This window comes from Desmodus rotundus, chromosome 7 (genome assembly GCF_022682495.2).
Source record: "Desmodus rotundus isolate HL8 chromosome 7, HLdesRot8A.1, whole genome shotgun sequence".
NCBI classification, from domain to species: Eukaryota; Metazoa; Chordata; class Mammalia; order Chiroptera; family Phyllostomidae; genus Desmodus; species Desmodus rotundus.
This window is the reverse complement of record NC_071393.1, coordinates 130,760,887-130,774,132: the sequence shown is the minus strand read 5'-3', so window position 1 is coordinate 130,774,132 and position 13,246 is coordinate 130,760,887. Positions and strand designations below refer to the sequence as shown.

Genomic DNA, 13,246 nt, shown 5'->3' with positions numbered 1-13,246 from the left:
CCTGCCTTGCCCCCTTGGGTCCCAGCTTCGCTTTCACTAACTGCAGGCAGCCTTCTTGGATTCCTCCAGGCTATTTTTGATCCGCCTTTATACGTTGTCATAGTCCCTACTCTTATCAAAACAGTAGTTTCCCTAATTGTTTGTATAATTATTCATCATGCGCTCCCCACCTCGGTGCTGAGCCAGCGCCCTGGAGGCAGGGAAGGCACACCAGCATTGCCCTGGCACTTAGCACAGCCCCTGCCTTGCACTTGGCATTTGGGACAAATTGTTTGGGTGAATGAATAAATGAATGAACGTGCACTTTCAGTCTGTGGTTGGCTCCTGGGGGAGCTGGGTCCTTGGCACCTAGCCCAGTGCCTGGCACACAGTAGGCTCTTGATCGTTAGTGCTTGCTGAGAGGATGAAGTTCAGGACAAAAACCTGCATAAGTCTCCTGTCGGGAAGTCCCTAACAGGGAAACCACCTGAAAGAAAGTGTGCTGGGAAAAGGGGGAGAGGGTACTTTTTACCAGAAGCTTCGCAAACACGGGGAAAGCGTGCCCTGCCTCTCCGGGCCCTTCAGTGTGCCAAGGCAGCGCTTACGGGTGCCACACCGGGCTCGCTCTCCTTGTGGGTGCATTTTGTCTCATTGCTGTGCCGTGAGACCAGCCAGCAAAAACAGGCGCAGGCTTCAGACTGAAGACAAGGACTGAGGTTTCCTGTAGGCCTGGCCAAGCACCTGGCGCATAGTAGGTGCTCAGTAACTATTCACTGGCAGCTCGCCCAATACAAAGGAAAAGCTAAAGTTCTCAGAACAATAGTGGGTAAGGAAACCAAGGCTGCCCATGATGAAAACATCTGGGATAAACTTTTGCATCAAATGCCTTTTTTTCTGGACCCCAGGATGCCACATAGTAGGTTTCCTTGGAGGAAGCTGAGATGACTGTCTCTCTACCAGGGCACAGTGACACCCAACACCTAGCTCTCCTGTTGAGCAGCAAGACGGGGCCACTTTGGCCTCCATCACACTGTCACCCCACCAGCTCTGCAAAGTGGGGGGTGGGAATGATGAGCCATTTTAGAGATGAGGAAAACTGATCAGAGACGAAATACTGGCTGAGTAAGGTTGCCAGTTAATCAAGAAGCCAGGACGATAGCCCAGGCCTCTGGCTGGGTCTTGTTTGCCTCAGTCCTAGGCAAGCCAACTCTAGTAGAAGGTCAGAGAACTATTGAACATTAGCCTCAAAGACAAGGTCATTATATTAGCCTCCTCGTGCATGAAAAGAGGTGGTACAACTGAGAGACGAGTGGAGAGCAGCATCGTGCACAGAACGGAGCCCTGGACAGGGGGTTGGACACCAGGTCTTGGCCCAGGTCTGACCTTAGCTAGCTGTGGACACTGCCAAGTCCCCAGACTTAGGGATGCTTGGGAAAGGAGACTCCCTCCTAGCGTGAGATCCTATGATTTTCAAGAATACGTGGTCTTCTTTCTATTTAAAACCCTCTGTGTTTTCTTGCTGATGAGGGCCCATGTGGCTCTCTAATATCCCTCCTAATATTTGTAAGCACCCTCCAGCCCAAATGGAGGTATGGGGTAAAATGTCTCATTTCTGTCACTGGGTCTGAGTCGTAGTTTGCTGAAGTCCGCTTCCACACATGGAAGCCTCAGGAGGGGGTGGGCCAGCTGAGCCACGAGGAGCTCTTGGTGGCGCCAATTCAAAACGTGTGTTTGTTTTTGCAGGACTAGCCACAGTGACTCCAGCATTTACATTCGACGACATACCAATAGGTCTTTGGAATCGGTTAGTATGTGAATTTCTTCTTCCATGCTCCTCTGCTAATCAGTTCCTTTCCGTCCTTCCTCCTCCCCAGCCCAGAGCTTTGAAATTACTAACATGCAACAGCTATACTTTTGGATAGAAGACAAGCAAATTGAAAACTTGTTGTTAAGCACAGTCCAGTCGGATGTCCAGTTTGGGCAATAGGGGATGTAAATAAAGTGATGATTTTAAAGCCTAAAGGCCTCTTTGTTATATAAGAAAAAAATAATGTATCCAAGACACCCACCCCTGTGCACACACCCAGAAAGGTCACGTTCAAAGACAGGTGCGACAGAAGTGGGGGGTGCGCTCTACATTTGCAACGATTTAGCTCTGGCTGTGTCAGGATCCAAAGCACCGTGGCCAACACCCCTGATTCGGGTGGTGGGAGGGGGGCTACCAGTGCGGGGTTGGGGGAGAGGGTAGAATGACGTTTAGCAATTTGACTTGGGAACTAGATGTTTACAGTGTTGAGACAACGTGGCATGCTCGGCTTTGTGTGTTTAAAATCATTTTATTTTCTGTTTCAGAGATTTCATCTTTACTAATTGGGTTTGCGGGGTTTTGTTTATAAATTTCACTGTAGGATCATTTTAGCTATGTTCAATTGAGGAACGCAGCCGATCAGGATGACAGAAGAAATCAAATGTCAGCCAGGTTGGTGGCTTTCCTCCGAGTTTCGTGGGCTTTAAAAAAAACTGTTTTGGTTTTTTTTTTTTTTTTAATTATGCAGCCTACCTTCTGGGGGTGGCTATTCTCCAGCTATGCTTTGTTTATGAGATTAAGGGTCTGAGATAATCCAAAGAATTAACTGTCTCAGAGAGAATGGATGTAAATTGAATATGAGTGAGAGGGAAAAGTGGATACAAATGAACAAAAATGGCTCCCTTTAGAGATGGGTCTGGGTCATGCACCCACAATTAAATAAACGGGGCGGGGTGTCATCTGTCTATCCGAGGAAGAGCCAGGCAGGAGAGGTGGGGATGTGATACTCTGTATTCCACGTGCCCCTGCGCCTGACCACCCTGTTCATTCCTTGTCGCCACTGCAGGTACAATACTCAGAAGCTCACTGAGCTGATCTTACAGTTTTATGGCATCAGAGCAGACAAGAAGAGGGAAGGCAGACATGCCAGGAAGTCTATGAAAGTATCTCTTACTCTTGGAGAACCAGACGGCCTAGGCCAGGCCTGCTACATTGCCGGCCCACTTAGGACATAGGAAACCAGAGAAATCCCTAAAATTGACAAGTCTGACCTGCCCCATGCCTGTTAGCGTTACGGAATCACTTAATTTTACTGATTTTTTTTTTTAATGTGCCATGGCTTTTAATTGGCTCGGAAGGACTTAAATTATTGGAATGGAAAACCTTTGCCAGAATATTGCCCAACACCCAGGAGTGTGATCCCTCGAATTCCACCTCTCTGGCTCCTAAAAAGAGGCGAGATCTGTTTCCCTCCCCTGCCATAAGATGGAAATATTAGTGCACATTTTCCATTAGGCTTGACATACTCACAGGAAAATAGCACTTGCAGCTTTTATGAGATAGAAACTTTGAAAATTGAGCCTGCAGGGTTGAAAAATACAGTCAGTCGTGTTTTCCATGTTTGGGGGCACTGAGTACCCGTGCAATAAAAATACAGTTGACGTTTTCTTTCAGGACAGTTTTAAGAAAGAGAGCAATCCTGTCCATTGCATCTGCATCCCTCAGTTTCCAGAGCAGGGCGAAGTGCAGTCCGCTCTGGGCCTGGGCTGCCACCGGGTCAGGAGACAGCTGGAGATGAAGGGGTTTTTGACTCATAACCTCTACCACAAGTCCCAAGTGACCCCAAAGAGCTTGCACTCAGCTTCTAGAAACGCAGCTGCAAGCAGAGGCTCCCAGTGCCCCTTCCAGTCAGATTTCGCCCCAGCCCTTCCCTCTGTGGACATCTGGTGCTGTGGTTGGTCACCGCCACACGGTGCCCTTCCGGGCTCTGTCCTCCAGAGAAGAGCTGAATGTCACTTTAACACTACCTTCTGTGAAATAAAAGAAAGAGGAAAATGACCAAAACCAAATCTAGCCATTATTTTAGCAACCAGAAACCAAACTGCGTTGGTGGTTATTTTGGTTTTGGTTTCTAATGGCTGTTTTCAAATGATCTGTAACTGGGGAACTCTCTGTTCCTTTAGGTGACACAGGAAGTCCCCTCTGTTACTCAGTAATAACACTACTGCCAGTACCTAACCGTGTGAAGGGTCCTGTGGTGGCAAGGATGCTGTCCTGGCCTGGGAGTCAGACCTGGGCCAGGGCCCCGCTCTGTCACAGTCATTGTGGGGCCTAGGGCAGGCCTGTCCACCGCCCGTGAGTCTCAGTGTGCCCGTCTGTGGAGTGGGCTAGCAGCCCCTCCCTCTTCATGTTGTGGGGATGAACTGAGTATTGTCAGGGCTTGCGGGGCCACCAGGCCCCCAGCCTCCCCACTCTTGGGACCACACATGCAACGCGGGGTCTCTTGGCCACCTCCCTGGGCTGTCAGCTCTCCAGTTGGGCAGCGATGTTCACGTATGGGGAGCGAGCAGGGTCCGCTCCACCAGGGTCCCGCTTGTGACAGCCCTGCCTGTGTCTTGCCCCTGCAGGAAGGCCAGCCACTCTGGTGAAGCCACACTGCAGGAGAGCGCCAGCCTGCAGAGCGACTCGCTGACCCAGCTCGTCCAGCAGCCGGACATGGTGTACTTCATCCTCTTCCTCTGGCTCCTGGTGTACTGCCTGCTGCTCTTCCCCCAGCTGGACATCACCAGGCTCTGACGCGTGTGTCTGCACAATAAAGAGACAGGACCCTGCCCGGGTGGGAGATCTTTCTACTTTGTTTTCTTCCAGGTTCCGGACAGGGCGCCTCTACAGACAGTTGAGGATCTCCCAGGAAACTTGAACTCCTTGCTTTTCTTTTTCCTTTCTTTCTTTTTTTCTTCTGGTGCATCCTAAGCATGCTTTCTCTCTGGCTGCGTACTCGGCACTCAGGGGTGTGCCAGACCCTGGGGTGGGCTCTATTCTCGTGTGCCTTGCTTTGTGAGTTACTAGTTTCTAGCCATCACCCGGTCTCAGCCCATCCCACACGCAGGTTCGTAAGGTCCTGGATGGACTCGAGTTACTTTCCTCTCCGATGAGGGTCTTCCCAATGGGAAAGAGGGTGGATGCCCCAGGCAGAGCCTCTGCTGGGGAGAAAACTGCCACGTTTCTCTCCAGGAGGGGCCATGTGACTGAAGGTGCCTGGTGTCCCTGTACTTGTGTGGTCTGGCAATGGGGGGGACATGTAAGGGACACACAGCTGCCAGCTCCAGGACAGCATCTGGGAGTGGCCAGATCCAAGCAGGGAAGCGAACACTGTTGTGAGCTGCAGGGCCTAGGTTTTTCGCCCTAGGTTTTTGGGTTTTGAGAGGGGAAAGTGGGACGCATTATAAATTTACGTTTGCATTGATTGAATTGGGGCAACGCTGGGCTTTCAAACCTTTTCCACAAATAGAACCCTCCTTTCAAATGAAGTCTTGGGGCAGGGTGTGGTCAGTGCTGATGCCAGATAAAAGCAGAGCTCTGGGTGATGCAGGGCAGACTGGGGTCCCTCCCACTTTGCTTTGGCAGCACCCTGGCTTCCATCACTGGCTCCTGAGGCATCTGTGCTGATCCTTAAGCCCCACCCCCACCCGGGCACAGCAAAGCCCCGGAAAGAGCCTGAGGAGGAGAGCAGAAGAAGCTGGCTAAGGACAAGTCCGGTTGAGGCGAGGGCTGGACGTGGCCCAGCAGGTTCCTGCCCCGAGAAAGGCTTTGTGCGCACCTGCTGCGGGGTGCAGTCTCGGCTCAGGCATCCTTTGTGGTCCTTCACAAGGGATTCCTTGGAAAGGCTTTCTCTCTGGAAAACACCCTAAGAAGAGATCAGAGCAGGCAGGAGGTTTGTGAGGCAACAGAGGCGCCCACCAGCCCTTCCATCTTCCAGCCCGGGCTCCTTCTGGGCCATTTCCTTCGGAGATGCAGATCACAGTGACAATGACGGTGTATTGCCTTCTCCTCCCATCATCCTCTCCGCAGTGAGCATGAATGAGGTGACACACGTAAAATCACAAACTATTAGATCAGAAGGGACCATCAGATAGCATCTCGTCCAGCCGAACCCAGAGAGGCAGCGTGGGTTGTTCAAGGTTGTCCACCGCACAGGCCACCGAGCGAGCGCCCAATCCAGAGCACTCACCACATTCAGGGGATTTGCATCATGCCTATGGACATCCTGGGGGAAAAAAGGATATAACCATTAGATAAAAATGACCTCATTTTAACAAAACCAGAGTTTTTATGCCAATCTTCAACCCCCGCTTTGTCCTCACATTTTTCCATGAAGTTGTATTCACTTTCAGGCTCGTCCCCCGTTATGTCTGGGGGATCCTCGACAGCTCTAACAGCTTGTCGGCTGACGTGCCAGCTCTCGCTCCAGGAGTTACGTTCCTCTCTCAGCAAGCCAAGGACTCCCTTGTTTCCAGCAGTGAGGTTCAAATTTACAGAATTGCAGCAGGGCCAAGAGCATTAGCATAGCACATTTGGTGGGTGACAGCCCCGCCCCGGCCCCTGACCCACTCTGACTATAGCCCACGTTCTCTCCACAAACGGGGCTGAGCCTTCCCGCCGAAAGCTGTTGGGAGCTTGGAGGGGTTCCATCTTGAAGGGCAAGTGTCCTGTGGAAAATGAGCTAATTAGCGAGCGCCCTGGCATCACGGAAAGCTCAAAGGTACAGACAATAAAGGTTACACGTGTGATATTTTATAACCCGAACACCATGCAGCGCGCATCTCAATTAGATGCCCGAAGAGCCAGAGAAGAGCTCACCCAAACGTTAATCATTTCCTTTATGGGTCTAGACTTTGTTGAGAAAAATCTCTGCGGGCTTCTCTTCTCACCCAGTACAATGTGTGATGTTTAAAACCATCGACTGGCAAGATGCCGCAAAGTCATTTGGTCCAGGCTGGCAGCAAACTGATTTTTTTTTTTTTAGGGAAAAAAAATGTCTCATTTGACCATAGGCTCATATGGAAGAAGCTGGATATTAAAGGTGGATAGAGAAGCCTGCTGGACAAACCATTCCACGGCTTATAATTTTTAAAAAAAAAAAGAATTTACTTTAGACTCTCATCCAAGTAATACATGTTCGTAGTTTAAAAAGAAACAAACTCTGAAAGGTTTTTAATGAAAAGCAGCCCCCAGAGTCTTGCTCTCTAGAAGTAACACTTTCAGCTCTTTTGAATAGTCACCTTCGCCTTCCTACATGACACGCTCATACTTTTATTTTTAAAGTTAATTTAGAAGCGTCCACTGACTTGCTCTTGTGGCAGATGGGGCTCTCACTCCCACCCGTCCCCCGCCGTGTTTTGCCCGCATAGTGAGACCGTGCTGTTTGGTGTGCCTCTGTTCAGTGCGGCTGTGTGAGGACCGTCTTCACCCCAAACCCCCCAGTGCGCTGTGCTTACCTGTTTTTTCTTGTCCACTTGTTCCCTCGATTTGATTCTTTTTTTCAGTGTGGCACATTCTTTAATAACTTCTTAAGAAAAGGAACATGGGGAGTAAACATTGAAAATATTCTGCCCTTACCCAAGTGTGGCTTGGGATAGAATTGCAGGGGGGAACTAATGCCTTCTCCCCATCCCCCCACCCCCAACGTGGTGGTTGAGACTCTGATGACGTTTGGACTCCCAAGCCCAGGGAACACTTACAGTCCCTTCACTGTTAGTGTTCGGAGCTGTCCCCTGGTGGTGTGCCTCAGGCCGATCTCCTGGGGAATGTCTCCAGTGTTCCTGGGATTGTTCAGCTTTCTCTCCGGACCACCTGTTGTTCCCGTGTTGGACCTCTCTGGTTAACCCTTTAGTATTTTTCACCTTCTCTAGTTTCCGTCTATTTTTTTATCTGCTTCCAGGGAGAGTTGTTCAGTTTTATCTCCTCAACACACCTGATGAATGTTCTATTTCACTTTTTATTTCCACATCATTTTCTTTTGTCTCTTGTTTCTGTTTCCTAGTTTCTCGTCCTCATTTCACGGGTGCAGGTCACACGTGTCTGTGGGTGGTCGTGGCAGTGGGGTTCTCAGGGCCCTTTTCTGCTCTCCTCGTGCTCTTGTTTCCTCCCCGTTGCGTTTTTCTCAGCTGGTCTCAGTGTCTGACTTGCGTGGTACAAGTTGTTTTTTCCCACCATCCGGTGACCCTCTGTTCCTGGTCCTAAGAGTCACACATCAAAGAATGGATTGGAAGCTTGTGGTGGCAGGTGGTGGGCTTTTCTGTAGGGTCACCACGTGCACACCTGGAGTCTTCATGGAGGACCCAACATAGCGATATTTTCAGGTCTTTTCTCTGGGGCTTTCTGTGTGTCTTCAGAGATACTTCCACTTCTCTTGTGCCTGGTGCGGAGGGGCACACACAGGGCTGCTACTAGCCTATGCAGTGCCCTCGTGCAATTTCAAAGAAGGTGTCCCCTCGGGTGGATGACTTAGGAAAAGGTGCCCCCATTGGGCAGAAGCTACCTCTAAGCACTTAGCTTGATTGGCAGAGGGCACCTACTGCCCATTCCTCCAGGAAAATGCAGCCCTGAGCTAGGGCAAGGATTGAGGAGCAGCACAAAGGGTGAGATTTTAACTCCTGGTTGCACCTCAGCCGAGCACCTTTGTGCAGAGCCATGGTACCCAGAGATCCCAGCACTCGACCGAGTGCCCAGCTCCTGACCTCTGGGCAGGCAGTCCCATCTAAGTCGGTATGTAGACTCACTGAGTTCCTCGTGCCTGGCGTGTCCTGGAGTCCCTGGGTTGGACGTCCTCCAAATCCTCCATGGAGCACGACAGCTACGCTGACTACTCACGACATGCCTCTGCCAGAGTCCTCTGCAGGAGTCCTCTGCCCTGCTCACTTCTCCAGCAGCTCTGCCCCTGGCACCTCCCGCCTGCCCCCTCCTTTCCATCCCTTGGTCTTTGTGATTGCATAACCTCCATTCCTTTGCCCCTCTTCTCCTGGGGCTTCACATGGGAAGAAAGCAGCCCACGTGTTCAACACACCATCTTGAATCGCAAAGCCCATCTGAGCTTTCTTCCCCCTTTGTTAGGTGGCTCTGTGCTCTGTGGACTTGGCTGTGAACTTGCCCTGAGACCAGCTGGGGCTGGGGATGTCCATCCTGCCGAGCTGCGGCCTCTAGCGCCTTTGTATAATGCGGGGCAGGGGGGCCAAATAGCGCCTGCAGGCTCTCTTGAATGCCACACTTAAAAGAATTATTCTCCTCCACCCCCCTTCTTCCACCCTTGCCTCCACGAATCTTAGATCTCCCACATCCTGACAAGCTCATGCAGTTTCTAGGTTTTCTCTGCCACCCTCATTTCATTCAGAAACCAGTAGCCCACACTGGTGTTTGCCAGCGAACAGATAGGGTGGCCCTCTGTTGATGGAGCCGGGAAGCACTTCCTCCTGGCCATACCCACCAGGACTGGGCGCCAGAAAGGATGTCCTCACTGCCCTCCAGACAGCCACCCAGGACACACGCTGCGTCTCCCTTTCTGGGGTTCAGCGTCGTTCCCCCGACTCTTCTCTGCGCAGTGCCTGCCTGCTCTTAGGTAGAATCGTGGGGGGCAGAAGCACTTGGAGGCCGTCTGTAGAGTCCATCCTCAAAAGTACAGATTATTCGACAGCCTCGGGGACCATGTAAGGGTCCGGCACCTCATTGAAGAAACGAGGAGACAAGGTCAGGAAGTGGAGATGACAGTCACACTGGTAGTCGGTGCCCTCGCAGGGGCAGCTAGGTTCCCCGTTAGGTTTTCTACAGAACTGCAGCCCCCTGCCCCTAGAGCTGGCCTGCCCTCCCCTTCCGGCCAAGGACTCAACAGCCTAGGGCGAACCTCTCAAACACAAGCCAGAGTGAACAGGGAAGAACTGGTCTTCCTCCTGTGACAGTTCATTGCGACTTCTGGGTAAGAACTGGCCTGTCTGCGGTTCTGTCGTTGGATTGCAGTCCTATGAACTCTCTCATGCAAGCTCGGTTTTTCTGGAATGTCCAGAAGGACTCCAGAAACCCCACCAGAGTTCTGAGACATGGCCTCTCTCCTGTCTGCTTGGAGACTTCCCTCAGGGACCTCTACCGAGGGACCCACCCACAGTCAGCTTTACCACCCAAAGTCCCCAAAGTGGGCTGTGACAGAGCTTCAAGCCAACGTGGCTTCTCAGAACCTTCTTGGTGATACTCTTGCCAGGAAGCCAGCACAAAGCTCTCTAGGTCCCAACATTGCATGATCCCTGCTGAAACCGCCTTCGGGGAAGATTTAAAGTCCTGGGCCCGCACCACGGTCTGAAGCCCCCCCGAGAAGAGCAGGTGCCTCCTCTGGCCCATCCAGCTCTTGAGCGGGGCTGCTCCGATGACGAGGTCCAGGTGCTGGGGCGGGCAGGTGACGGCGGCAAGCTGGCACGGGTGATATCATGCTCATTTGCTAGAAATTGCCATGGAGTTTGCCTTAACAGCCAGTGTGAGGGAGCCAAGAAATTACCTCACTTCTTTGCTGGACACTGAGCTCCACCGATCTGCTCCGCTCTGCCCCGCTCTTCCTCTCGTGGGGCATGTGTTTGAATGACAGCCGCTCAGGGAGGTGAGCCCGATGCTCGAGAAGCGTGGGCTTTGTGTGAATTGCACCTGAAATCTCTTATTCCCATCAGACGCGACCGTGTCTTCAGGCTCCTCACGAGCCCTCGGCCCTCCTTGCTATGTTTCAGAGTAACGCAGTGATCTTCAGGCCTTATCACTTCCCCACCGCTGTGCGCCGTGCGCGGGCCCGGGCTTGGAGTGAGCTGATAGGGGAAAGGGGCAAAGGCCTGGAGACTCAGAGCTCCGGCTTCTCCGAGACTCGGCAGAGGCCAGTGGTGCTGGCGTTCCTCCCACTCCTGGGACTGCCTGACCTCACAGTGCCAGGGGGACCAACTTGTGTTTACAATTTGTTCTGAGACTCTTGAGAAAACACCTCAGGCGAGCAGATCTTCCCAGCCCAGAACTGCGATGTCAAGCCAGAAAACGTTCTTGTTCATGGGGAGAAAACAACCAGTATTTTGTGCTGTTCGACCATGTGGTCTTTAAATGCACGCACAGTGAAGCAATCTCTGGCCCCGGTCCCACTGCTAACTTCTGAAAGTCCCTGCCACTCAGGTGTCAAGTCTCGCTTTCATTTAGCAGGGCTCTCTTTAACAACCCATTTTTTTAAAAAGCCACTCCCTCCTACAGGACATTTGGTGGGATCAGGAAAGAGGGCAGGCTTGGGAATCAGCAGAGCTCGGTTCAAATCTCGGCTCTGTCACCAGATAGCTGGGAGATCCTGGGCCAGTTAAGCGCTCTGAGCATCTTCTGTGCAGAGGAGACATTCGGTACATATTTGTGGAATGAACTATAGCTTCCTTGCACGTTTGATGGGATGTAAAATGCTCAGTAGCTCCTCATTCTCCATTTCCCTCCTCTCCAGACTTTGAATATCCCTCCTTTCTTGGCATTCAGTTTCCCGTGGCTCCTCCTAACCTCTCTCCAACCCACCCTCATCTGGCCAGCTGCTCTGTATCAAATCTAACTCGTGCCTTTTACAAGAGGAAGTCGAAGCCATTGTGTGCCCACTAACTCATTGGACCCTTATACCAGTCACAGGAGGTGGTTAGTCCAGAGCGGAAAGTAAAGCACAGGAAGGAAAGAGAACAAGGTCATGGGGCGGGTACGCCGGAGACCCGGGAACACAGGACTCATTTTCAGATGCTGATTTTCACCCTAGACATCCCTGCTTAGCAAATAAAGTTGTGCCCTAATGAGATTCTGATTTCTGGTGACTTTGGCCTACTTGGCAAGTTGTGGGTGGAAATTCTCAGAGGTGAGAGGTGGCAGACTTCATGAGGCGCTCTGCAGTCCCCACCTTGCATCCTTTGTCCCTCCCCACGTTTCCGCACACCTTGATCCCCAGCGCCCTATCAAAACTGCTTAAATATCTCCTTAGTACTCACGTAACAATGACGGAGGACGCCCCAGATTCCTGTTTTAGCCTATGGTGGCGAATTTGCAACCACGTGCCTCAAACAGACACGTGGTTGGGATGTGTCTCAGGGTTTAACATCAAAGATTTCGGTGACTTCAGTGAACTCTGCATCCTGCCACGCCCCACCCCCACCACTCACCCCTCCACCACTAACACGTGCTTTTCAGAGTAGGATGTTCGACTTTCTCTTTCAGAAAACAGCCCTTCCGTTGCGCTGGGCGTCCCACAGTTGACGTGGGATGGTGAACGTGGATTGCTTGGATGAAGTCCTAACTGGTTGATCTGAGATGGGGATCATAATTTTTCCTTTAAGTTTAAAAGTGGTAATTTTTGCATTGTTGCAAAAAAACAAATATAAAAAGCTTTTGATAGATTTATCCCTTTTGCAACAGCTACCACTTCTATATGAATCCCACCAAAACTCAAAACAAGCATATTCTCTGCAAATGATGCTACAAGAAAGGATGGCTCCAAACCTGGATTGCTAAATGTCACGCAAGATTGGAAACCCTTTTTTAAAAGGAACACTGGGAGTGTCTGTAACTTAAAGAGTTGGCTTTATTCCAAAGGAGGACAAGCTGTCCCTGGCATCAGGAACCCACGTGTAGCTGTGGCTCACCTGCAGTGACACCTTGAATAATTTGTTTACCTTTCCGGTCTGGAAGTTGGAAGACCTGTTTTGAAAAGTCTTAGATTTAAAAATCCAAAGGTTAGCAAGCTAGATTATTTTTATAAAATCTCAGTAAGTGGCCTATTTGCTTAAAATAATGTACCTCTGTATTTGTAAGTGAATTCCAAAGCTTAAAGCATTGCTTCTAGCTTTTGTATCTGAGAAAGGTGCCTAGAAAGGTTTGGTAAAATAAAAGTCTCATGTCAGAGGTGTGGGGATGAAATTTTGGAGTAGAACGTGGGAGATCTGCTTCCGAGGGCTCCTGGAACTGAGCTGGTCTCAGCCAGCATCGGGGGCAGTTTCCCAGGTGGAAGTGCTGTCAAATTGAGAAGTTTAGCTGTAGGAATAGGTAGCTGTAATTGACTGACCCTGCCTACTTCTCCCATCTTTTCCCTCCCTCCCCCACCCCACCCCCAAAGCACACTCAAAATACGTAGACACAGAAAGTACCCTCAGAATCCACGGCCCTTTGCATTCTAGCATTGGACCCCTTAAGCCAAAGACTGGCATGTTCGTGTGGAATGCCCCTGGGGTGGGCCTGGCACCTGGTCAGGGAGGTTTGCCATGGAGAAGAGACCAGCCCTTTGCCCTTGAAATTGCACCATAAAGTAGCTGCCTGCATCATGTGCACCGGTGCTGGTTGTATCAGCCAAAGACGGCATGAGAGCAGAAGAGTGGTCTTGCCCTCCTGCACACGGTCGGGGCAAGTCACTGAGCTCAGGAGTTTGTTCAGGGA

General features: G+C 51.0%; 1 protein-coding gene across 2 annotated transcripts in view; it reads left to right on the top strand.

The window, feature by feature from the left end:
• The window catches only part of CLMN (calmin), a 96,605-nt gene extending 84,738 nt beyond the window's left edge, over window positions 1-11,867 (top strand). Inside the window, exons 11-14 of one of the 2 annotated variants that reach the window (XM_024567423.4) lie at window positions 1,723-1,783; window positions 2,388-2,458; window positions 2,853-2,949; window positions 4,418-11,867. In XM_024567423.4, the coding sequence (XP_024423191.2) occupies window positions 1,723-1,783; window positions 2,388-2,458; window positions 2,853-2,949; window positions 4,418-4,582 (394 nt within the window). In that variant the 3' untranslated portion in view covers window positions 4,583-11,867. Of the gene's footprint in view, window positions 1-1,722; window positions 1,784-2,387; window positions 2,459-2,852; window positions 2,950-4,413 lie in introns of both variants that reach the window. The other variant, XM_024567424.4, reaches the window with a different exon arrangement.
• The last annotated feature ends 1,379 nt before the right edge of the window (window positions 11,868-13,246 follow it).